Here is a 10,957-nt window from a genome sequence, read left to right as displayed (position 1 = left end):
GCCATTGCAGTCCAGCCTGGGTGACAGAGTGAGACTCTGCCTCAAAAAAAAAAAAAAAAAAAAAAAAAAAAAAAAAAAAAAAAAAAAAAACCAAATCAAAACAATACAGGAAGTAAAAAAAGGTTAATGCAGGAGAGACAAATAGCACAAAAGATGCAAATATAACTCCAGAATATCAATAGCTACATTAAATTAATTAATTAATTAATTTTTGAGACAAGGTCTTGCTATGTTGCCCAGGCTGGAGTGCAGTGGCACCAATCATGACTTACTGCAGCCTCAACCTGCTGGGTTCAAGTGATCCTCCTACCTCAGCTTCCCAAAGTGCTGAGATTACAGGCATGAGCCACAGCACCCACCTGGCCCTCTACATTAAATTTAAATGGAATGCTCCTGCTTTTAAAAAAAGAAATACTGCCAGGTGCGGTGGCTTATGCCTGTTATCCCAGCACTTTGGGAGGCCGAGATGGGCAGATCACCTGAGGTCAGGAGTTCAAGACCAGCTTGGTCAACATGGTGAAACCCTGTCTCTAGTACAAATACAAAAATTAGCCGGGCGTAGTGGCGCACACCTGTAATTCCAGCTACTCAGGAGGCTGAGGCAGGAGAATTGCTTGAACTTGGGAGGCGGAGGTTGCAGTGAGCCAAGATCGTGCCATTGCACTCCAGTCTGGGTGACAAAGCAAGACTCTGTCTCAAAAAAAATAAAAATAAAAAAGAAATACCACAATAGTTTTTGTTTTTGTTTTTGTTTTTGTTTTAAGACAGAGTCTCTTGCTCTGTCACCCAGTCAGGAGTGGAATGGTGCAATCTCGGCTCACTGCAATCTCTGCCTCCCGGGTTCCAGTGATTCTCCTGCCTCAGCCTCCTGAATAGCTGGGGTTACAGGAACCCACCACCACGTCCAGCTAGTTTTTTGTGTTTTTACTAGAGACAGAGTTTCACCACATTGGCCAGGCTGGTCTTGAACTCCTAACCTCAGGTGATCTGCCTGCCTCAGCCTCCCAAAGTGCTGGGATTACAGGCGTGAGCCACCGCACCCAGCCTAATTTTGCATTTTTAGTAGAGACGGGGTTTCTCCATGTTGGTCAGGCTGGTCTTGAACTCCCGACCTCAGGTGATCTGCCCACCTCGGCCTCCCAAAGTGCTGGGATTACAGGCGTGAGCCACCATGCCCGGCTACAATAGATGTTTTTTGTTTGTTTGTTTTTGTTTTTTTTGAGATGGAGTCTCGCTCTGTCGCCCAGGCTGGAATGCAGTGGCGTGATATCGGCTCACTGCAACCTCCGCCCAGGTTCACGCCATTCTCCTGCCTCAGCCTCCGGAGTAGCTGGGACTACAGGTGCCCGCCACCGTGCCTGGCTAATTTTTTTTTTGTATTTTTAGTAGAGATGGGGTTTCACGGTGGTTTCAATCTCCTGACCTCGTGATCCACCCGCCTCGACCTCACAAAGTGCTGGGATTACAGGCGTGAGTCACCGCGCCCGGCCTACAATAGATGTTTTTTTTCTTTTTTTTTTTTTTTTTTTGAGACGGAGTCTCGCTCTCTCGCCCAGGCTGGAGTGCAGTGGCCGGATCTCAGCTCACTGCAAGCTCCGCCTCCCGGGTTCACGCCATTCTCCGGCCTCAGCCTCCCCAGTAGCAGAATAGATGTTTTTAAAGACATTTGTAAAATATACAAATGCCAGGCCGGGTGCGATGGCTCACACCTGTAATCCCAGCACTTTGTGAGGTCGAGACAGGTAGATCACCTGAGATCGGGAGTTCGAGGCTAGCCTGGCCAACATGGAGAAGCCCCGTCTCTACTAAAAACACAAAATTAGCCGGACATGATGGGGCATGCCCATAATCCCAGCTACTCAAGAGGCTGAGGCAGGAGAATCACTTGAACCCGGGAGGTGGAGGTTGCCGTGAGCCAAGATCACATTATTACACTCCAATCTGGGCAACAAAAACGAGACTCCGTCTCAAAAAAAAAAAAAAAGCCAAAAGGTGAAGTGAAAGGGTAAAAGCTGACCCGTTAGGAACCCTCAGGCAGAACTGACATGTGTGCGGCCCTGTGCACCACTCCCAAGAGCACCTGGAAGTTCTTTTTTTTTTTTTTTTTTTTTTTTGAGACGGAGTCTCGCTTTGTCGCCCAGGTTGGAGTGCAGTGGCCGGATCTCAGCTCACTGCAAGCTCCGCCTCCTGGGTTTACGCCATTCTCCTGCCTCAGCCTCCCGAGTAGCTGGGACTACAGGCGCCCGCCACCTCGCCCGGCTAGTTTTTTGTATTTTTTAGTAGAGACGGGGTTTCACTGTGTTAGCCAGGATGATCTCGATCTCCTGACCTCGTGATCCGCCCGTCTCGGCCTCCCAAAGTGCTGGGATTACAGGCTTGAGCCACCGCGCCCGGCCGCACCTGGAAGTTCTTAGTGGATAACTGTGTGCATCTATGACATGGCAACTGCACAACTAGATGTGTTTCCAAGAAAATTATTACACAGCTCCATAAAAGGAGGTATACCCCAGATGCCCACTGAAGCTATCTATCATGACAACCACTGTGGACTCACACCATTCAGAGGGACACAGCATTAGTGGGCAAGAGCCAGACATGCCACAGCAATGTGGCTAGGTCTTATACTACAAGACCTACAAGTTCTTACTTTGCAAGAACTCAAGTAATAAAAAAGGATGCACCTTATACATAGCAGACAGTTGCCCGTGGGGTGGGAAGGGAATGAAATGGTCCTGAGATATTAAAGTAAATATATAGGCTAGGCACAGTGGTGCACACCTATAGTTCCAGCTACTCAGGAGGCTGAGGGAGAAGGATGGCTTGAGCCCAGGAGTATGAGACCAGCCTGGGCAACATGGTGAGACTCCATCTCACAAAAATAATTACGTAAGAGAGCAGGGGTTGGTCTTGCCCAGACCCAGGATAATCACCTGCCATGAGCAGAGGAGTATGACCATCTCAACCCTCTACACATGAGGCCAAACAAAGGAAATATAGAATACGGCAAACAGAGGCCGGGCGCGGTGGCTCAAGCCTGTAATCCCAGCACTTTGGGAGGCCGAGACGGGCGGATCACGAGGTCGGGAGATCGAGACCATCCTGGCTAACACGGTGAAACTCCGTCTCTACTAAAAAAAAATACAAAAACCTAGCCGGGCGAGGTGGCGGGCGCCTGTAGTCCCAGCTACTCGGGAGGCTGAGGCAGGAGAATGGCGTGAACCCGGGAGGCGGAGCTTGCAGTGAGCTGAGATCCGGCCACTGCACTCTAGCCTGGGTGACAGAGCAAGACTCCGTCTCAAAAAAAAAAAAAAAAAAAAAAAAAAGAATACGGCAAACAGCCACACACAGGGGCCTGGAACCTTGGTCCCAGCCATGAAACCGTCTACAACCAACGTGCAGGGAAATTCATAGGCTGCACTGGGAGGACACGGATAGAGCTCACACTGGGTCACATGCTTACGCACTGCACCCTACAGGCTCCACAAGAGGGTCCCTGAACAAAGGATACCCTTTGGGGGCATGTGCATACTTTGTGGTACAGTCAAGCCCAGGTACCCACCCTGAGGATGTATCTTGGCACAGGTACACACCTGGGGTGAGCCACAGGACCAGCTGAAGCCAAGGAGCCCTAAGAAACCTGCTCAGCCCAAGGCTCAGCGAGCCAGAGCCCTCAGGGTAGGGAGGAGATGGACAGGGGATTAACTGAGCAGGTCTAGGGGGTCCAGCCCAGAACAGGAGATCCCTAAACCCTCTGCTCCAATGCTCTGGCCACCACCTGGAGAGGGCTGAGAGGCCAGAGGTGCAGAGCTATTTCTCTTCCACATACTCTCCTGCGAGGCACAGGCTCAAGCCACCCACCCTGTGGCCCACCGCTGCACCCACCTGGCCTCAGGCACAGCACACCTTTCCTTGGTCCACACAAATTTCTTGAGCACGTCAGAGCAGCAGTATTGGTCATAACAGGTACCACAGCAGAAATCTGGACAGGACTCGGGGAAGAGGCTGAGTCCATGAGAAGCCGTACACACCTCACCATGCGCTGGAGAGGAGAAACACATCATCTGTTCATCTGTGCCCACAGGGCCAGGCCCCAGCAGACACAGTGCCCTCCCTGGCACAGCCACCAGACCACACACATGCTGCACCATCTCTGAGCCACCCTAGCCACAGGCCACCTTCTGATCCATGGCCACTGCTCCCCCTCAGCCTTGCCCTATCCCAAAGGCCACAACAGAGCTGCCCTATCTGGGCTCCCTCTCTCCCTCGCCAGTGCACTGGCCTCCTGATAGGAGGGTGAGCTTTCTCAGTGTGAGTCTGATGGGGCCACACCCTGCTCTCAGACCTCCCCTAACTCCCACTACTTCAGGATCAAAGCCCCGAGTTTCCAAGCAGGGTCTAAACTGCAAAGAGTCCTGAAGATCACTCCAGCTCTCCAACCTGTCCACACTCTGTTCACATTCTTGCCTGGTTCCTATCCCTTGCCCTTCAACTCTACTCATCCTTCAAGGCCCTACTCCAGGCGGCCTCCTCCAGAAGCTGCCCAGGCAAGAAGTCACACAGCTCAACACCTGTAGGGGATCAGACACTGGACTGTCTGTTTCTTTCTTTTTTTTTTTTGAGACAGAGTCTCGCTCTGTTGCCCAGGCTGGAGTGCAGTGACACGATTTCAGCTCACTGCAACCTCTGCCTCCCAGATTCAAGCAATTTTCCTGCCTCAGCCTCCCGAGTAGATGGGATTACAGGCGCCTGCCACCAGGCCCAGCTAATTTTTTGTATTTTTTAGTAGAGACAGAATTTCACCACGTTGGCCAGGCTGGTCTTGAACTCCTGATCTCAGGTGATCCACTCACCTTGGCATCCAAAGTGCCAAAATTACAGGGATAAGCCACCACGCCCCAGCCAGACTGTCTGGTTCTTAATCCTCATTCACTCTCCCTCTCACTCAGCCATAGCAGCCTCAGCCCCTGCTGGGCACCACAACTGCAGGGGCCTGGCTCTCACGGACCACCCCATGACCCTGATGGTAGGCTAGCTCCTGGTCAGAAATTGTCACACCCACCATACCAGTGTTCACAAAGCACTTAGCCCTGCTCTGGGCCTGCAGCAGTTATCCAGGAAATGTCTGTTTCTTCCAGGAGTTTGAGACCAGCCTGGGCAACAGGGCTCCAAGGCAGTGGCACCATCTGTAGCCCTGGAGCCATCACAAGCCTCTCAGCACAGAGTTGGGATCTAATGACATCCTTACAAGTCTCAATATACAAGGTCATGCTGAGGGGATCTGGCTGACAACAAATGTGGAAAATGTCCCAGGGTTTTGGATGACCACAAGGTTTACAAACCTCCAGGAAGATGCTACAGTCAAATGTTCCCATGTATCCTCAGGCTACATTAGTGGAGACCTGTGCCCACTAGCATGAAGGAACAGTACCAGATTCTGCCAGAGCAGACTCCAAAGAGAACACCTAGTCCAGCAAGGCCCACAAGTCCACAGTAGTCAGGGGACAGGCCTGATGATAGCCCTGAGGCATAACTAGGTTGGCCTGGAAACAGTCTGGCATAGCACGTGGCCTCTGGAGACCCAGCCAGGCCAGGCACTGGCCATGTGCAGCATCTGGTGCCCAAGCCTGATCAGGGCACCACACATCCTGAGGCTGTCAGTAGAGTGAAGCCCAGAGACAGACACTGAGTGACCTCCTTGGGAAGAGGGAACTTTAGTGGGGAATTGGGGGGAACTGCACTTCTTGGCAGCTCCAGGCAGAACCCTGCTTTTGGCAAAGCCATGGAGCAGAGGATTGGACCATTGACCAGCCCAGCTTGGCCAGCTGCCCACCTGAAACCTGGTATCATCAGCATGGCCCGCGCCTGGTGGCTCAGGTGAAAACACATGGAGCAGTGTCTTCACAGCCCAACCTCTGAGCTAGGGCTGAAGACACACCGGTGAGGCTGTTTAGGCTGAGTCCGTGGCACAAATGCTCTCTGACTCCCAGACCTCACTGAATCTGTGACCCTCCTACAGGCTCACTCCAGGGGTGGAGGATTTTGGGCACAGGTCTCCCCTTTCTCATTTCTCTGGCCCAGGTCCTCTGGATTCATCCCAGCCCCCAGGAAATATAGCCTTCCCCCCCATGAAGCCACCCACCCCAAAAGGGTCTTTGGCTTCTCCTGGGTGGGCAGGGGGTTGTTCCAATTCCTAACCCTTTAAAGGGCCCGCCCCCAGCCAGCCTTCCAGAGTCTGTGAATTATCTATCTGCAACCAACACACACAGTGGTGTCTCCACCCCAGAGGCCAGCCTCAGCGCCAGGCTCTCCAGCAACACAAGGGCCAATGGAGGCAGCGGTGGGGGATCCCAGACATTAAACACAGGCAAAGAGGGAAGGCCTCTGATGGAGGGGCCAGGCCGCCCTGCAGCCACCCGCCAGACTAAAGCTAGGTGGGGGAACCCTACCCTAGCCTCTGGGGATCCCATCCCCAGGGACAAGGGCGGAAGGGCAGAACCCTCCCCACCGTTCCAGGACAGACAAAGGTGGCAGCTGCCTGGGGTCTGCGCAGGGTTGTTCAGGAAAGGAGGGTGCTCAGGTGAAGGAGAGGTCCGCAGTCGTGGGGGGACGCTGACGGCCTCGGGGCAATCAGGGGTCGGTGGGGGACATGGTGGGGCTGGTGCTGCCCGGCTCGTTGAAGCGGCAGCGCGGGTAAGTGTCTGCCCGGTCCCAGGGCAGGACGGGCCGCCCCCACCCCCGGCTCACCACCCGGAGGCGGCGGTAGCAGCAGCAGCAACAGCAACAGGATCCGCAGCGCGGGGACCGGCGCAGCCATTGCTGGGCGGACGGACGGACGGACGGGAGCGCGGGGCGCGGTGCCGCCACTGCCTCAGCGATCCGCGCGGCCGCCCCCTCCCTCGCCCCGCCCAGCCCCGGCCCGGACGGTTCCCGGAACCCCCGCCCGGGAGAGGAGGAGGAGGGGGAGAAGGAGAGGGAGGAGGAGGGGGAGGAGGAGGGGGAGGGGGAGGGGGGGGAGGAGGAGGAGGAGGAGGAGAAGGAGGAGGGAGGAGGAGGGAGGAGGAGGGAGGAGGAGGGAGGAGGAGGAAGGAGGAGGGAAGGAAGCGAATACCTTCCCAGCCTCGGGGCCAGCTCCGCGCCCGGGGTCTGCGTGAAAACTTGGACCGTTCCCGGACCGGATGCTTGGGGGGCAGGGGCGGCCCACAGCTCTCAGGCCGGGAGGGCGTCCCCGGGAATATGCACCCTAACTCTGAGCGCCTACTGTGTGGGCGGTGGGGGCAGCCACAGCCATCCCTCCCAGCCGCGGTCCCAGCGGAGCCTCACTTGCCCGAGGACTAAGTGAGGCGGTGCGAGGACAGTGCCCAGCGCAGACCTTGGCACTCAGTAGACACTCCACAAATGCCGGTTCCCTTCTGCAAGCCCAGTCACCACCTCAGAAGACACTCGATCTCCTGCCCCCTGGGACTGATACCCTCATCCCAAGGTGATCCCCAGCCTCAGCCCTGGCAGGCTCAGCGCTGGCGCAGTGGGCCAGGACTGAGCTAGAAACTGGCAGCTCCCAGGGCACAGCCAGGTCAACTTCCCGCACAGGGCTCTGCCCCCTCACTGCGGGGCAGGGGTCCAGGCAGAATCAGGGATGTTGAAGTCGTTCTTCCTTTTATGCCCAGAGTTCCTGACCCACCCCCACTCTGCACCTGGCACAATCAGAACGTTTCACTCAAGACAGAAAACATGAAATGTCACGCTAATGAGGCACCCAGGCCGGGTTGTGCACCCTGTGTGCCACCATATATTTCTCACCTAAAGGTGGGGGCATCGCTGTAGACGAAGAGAAACCGAAAGGGACAATCTGGGATGTTCCCAGCAGTTTCCCAGGCTAGGGTGTTAGAACCGGGAGAGGAAGGCCTGGGTCTCCAATAAGCCCCCATCACCTCCTGGCCAAGAAGGGCTTAAGTCTCACCGTGCTCAGCACACATGTGGGGCGCAGGGATATGACTGTCCCCAGGCAGGATGCCCTCTGGGAGAGTCTTAGTATGGGACTGGAGTCACATCCTCCCTGACAGCCCAGCCTTGTTATCCCACCTCTGCCTCCTGTGCTCCACTCTCCAAAGCTGGGTGCAGCCCAGGTCCCCCTTCTGCAGAATGGCCACTGCATGCCCCTCATGTCCAGCTCTAGAGCCATCCTGTGTTCCACACCCTGGGTGCCCAACCCTCTGCCTCCCTAAAGGTTGCTCATTCCACTCTGCACCATTCACAGGCTTGGTTTCTTTTCCCTTGGTTTTCCACTCCCTGCCCTCTAGCCAAGCTCCTAAGAGTTGTCCTAAATTGGGCAGCATAAGGAGACCCCGTATCTACAGAAAATTTTTAAATTAGCTGGGTACGGTGGCACGTATCTGTGGTCTCAGCTACTTGGGAGGCTGAGGTGGAGGATCATTTGAGCCCAGGAGATGAAGGTTGCAGTGAGTTATGATTTCGCCACTGCACTCCAGTCTGGGCAACAGAGCAAAACCCTGTCTCCGAAAAAGAAAAACAAGGCTGGGCGCGGTGGCTCACGCCTGTAATCCCAGCACTTTGGGAGGCAGAGGCGGGCAGACACCTGAGGTTGGGAGTTTGAGACCAGCCTGACCAACATGGAGAAGCCCCTTCTCTGCTAAAAATACAAAATTAGCCGGGCATGGTGGTGCATGCCTGTAATCCCAGCCACTCGGGAGACTGAGGCAGGAGAACTGCTTGAACTCAGGAGGCAGAGGCAGAGGTTGTGGTGAGCCGAGATCGCACCACTGCACTCCAGCCTGGGTGACAGAGCGAGACTCCATCTCAAAAAAAAAAAAGAATTGTCCTTTCCCACCTCCCATGCCTTCCTTTGGCTTCTCTACTCTGCTGCCCCTACCCCCAGATCCTTTAGGGGCCTCTCACCTGGCTTCCTCCCTGCCTTTTTAGTCTTTGGCTCTCACACACCCTCTTATCTGCCCACAGCTCATGGTTGAGCTTGGTGGGTGTTTTGGGCCCCACCCAGGGCTGTGCATGGGCAAGAGAGTGGAGGCTAGGATCACCCCAGTAGCTCGGAAATTGCAACCATGCATCTCACAGGCATATGCCCACATGTGCAGGCATTTTCTGTGGGTCAGGCTTACAAAGCCTGGAAATACAAGTTGCCTGGGGAAAGTGACCCCTCCAAGGCAGAAACCAAACTTGGCCCAGATGCTGTACCAAGGCTAGGTAGCTCTGTAAACAGCACTTTTTTTTTTTTTTTTTTTTTTTCTGGAGACAGGGTCTCCCTCTGTCACCCAGGCTGGAGTACAGTCACGGCTCACTGCAGCCTCAGTTTTCCCAGGAAACTGGGGTGATCCTCCCACCTCACCCTTCGGAGTAACTGGGACCACAGATGCACACCATCACATCCAGATAATTTTTGTATTTTTTGTCGAAATGGGGTTTTGCCATGTTTCCCAGGCTGGTCTCAAACTCCTGGGCTCAAGCCGTCTGCCCGCCCCAGCCTCCCAAAGTGCAACAGCACTTTTATTAAACTCTCCTCAAATACCCAGTTTGATAAGAATGACTGTTTTCTGCTGGGACCTTGGTTACAGTTTGTAGGTGAGAACTTTGCATCAGGCTGTTGGGGCAAAGCAACACCGATTGATGCTTGTAAAGCCCAGGGTGAGAGTGACCAGTGAGGATGAGGCCATCAGCCCAGCCCCAGGACTGACCGCAGGGCTAGGATGGGTGAATTCTACAGTAGAACACTTGCCATTCTTCTTCATTCAGCACCTGGTCCCCTTTCCTCCACATCAGAGGAGGAACATTCTAGATATTATCTTTTTCAGATTCCTTTGCCCCAGGGCAAGTGCTTTTGCCCTAGCCCCAACCAATCAGACGTAGCCTCCCTGGAGTCAGTCAGGGGCACTGGTGCCGGCTTTCATGGAGGGCTGCAGCAGTCCTGGCAGCAACATGAGTCTGCACCTGTGGGGAGGGCTGTGTGAGTCACAAAGGCCCCTGCTTCCCCCTGGTGGCAGGAGAGTCAGTTTCCTCCAAATGATAGAGAAATTCTCACCAGGGCCAGGCACAGTGATGACTTATGCCTGTAATCCCAGCACTTTGGGAGGCAGAGGTAGGCAGATACCTCTTGAGCGCAGGAGTTCGAGACCAGCCTGGGCAACATGACAAACCCCTGTCTCTACAAAAAATACAAAAATTAGCTGGGCGTGGATGCACACCTGTAGTCCCAGTTACAAGGGAGGATTGCTTGAGCCCAGGAGGCAGAGGTTGCAGTGAGCTAAGATTGCACCACTGCACTCCAGCTTGGGCAACAGAGCAAGACTGTCTCAAAAAGGAAAAAAGGCCGGGCGCGGTGGCTCAAGCCTGTAATCCCAGCACTTTGGGAGGCCGAGACGGGCGGATCACGAGTTCAGGAGATCAAGACCATCCTGGCGAACACGGTGAAACCCCATCTCTACTAAAAAATACAAAAAAAAACTAGCCGGGCGAGGTGGCGGGCGCCTGTAGTCCCAGCTACTTGGGAGGCTGAGGCAGGAGAATGGCATAGACCCGGGAGGCGGAGCTTGCAGTGAGCTGAGATCCGGCCACTGCACTCCAGCCCGGTCGACAGAGCGAGACTCTGTCTCAAAAAAAAAAAAAAAGAAAAAAAGAAAAAAAAAGGCCGGGCGCGGTGGCTCAAGCCTGTAATCCCAGCACTTTGGGAGGCCGAGACGGGCGGATCATGAGGTCAGGAGATCGAGACCATCCTGGTTAACACGGTGAAACCCCGTCTCTACTAAAAAATACAAAAAAAACCTAGCCGGGCGAGGTGGCAGGCGCCTGTGGTCCCAGCTACTCGGGAGGCTGAGGCAGGAGAATGGCGTAAACCCGGCAGGCGGAGCTTGCAGTGAGCTGAGATCCGGCCATTGCACTCCAGCCTGGGTGACAGAGCGAGACTCCGCTTCAAAAAAAAAAAAAAAGAAAA

The 10,957-nt window shown here is 54.6% G+C and overlaps 1 protein-coding gene across 2 annotated transcripts in view; it reads right to left on the bottom strand.

The window, feature by feature from the left end:
- The window catches only part of SHISA5 (shisa family member 5), a 38,537-nt gene extending 31,647 nt beyond the window's left edge, over positions 1 to 6,890 (bottom strand). For both annotated transcript variants that reach the window (XR_003118222.1, XM_025377404.1), the window contains exons 1-2: positions 6,745 to 6,890; positions 3,883 to 4,039 (exon numbers count right to left, since the gene is read on the bottom strand). Coding sequence is in view for 1 of the 2 variants with exons in the window: in XM_025377404.1 (XP_025233189.1) it covers positions 3,883 to 4,039; positions 6,745 to 6,814 (227 nt within the window). In the remaining variant the exon portion in view is untranslated. The remainder of the gene's footprint in view (positions 1 to 3,882; positions 4,040 to 6,744) is intronic.
- Positions 6,891 to 10,957: the final 4,067 nt, after the last annotated feature.

The sequence above is a fragment of the Theropithecus gelada genome, chromosome 2 (genome assembly GCF_003255815.1).
Source record: "Theropithecus gelada isolate Dixy chromosome 2, Tgel_1.0, whole genome shotgun sequence".
Classification (NCBI taxonomy): Eukaryota; Metazoa; Chordata; class Mammalia; order Primates; family Cercopithecidae; genus Theropithecus; species Theropithecus gelada.
This window is presented reverse-complemented; position numbering and strand designations above follow the sequence as displayed.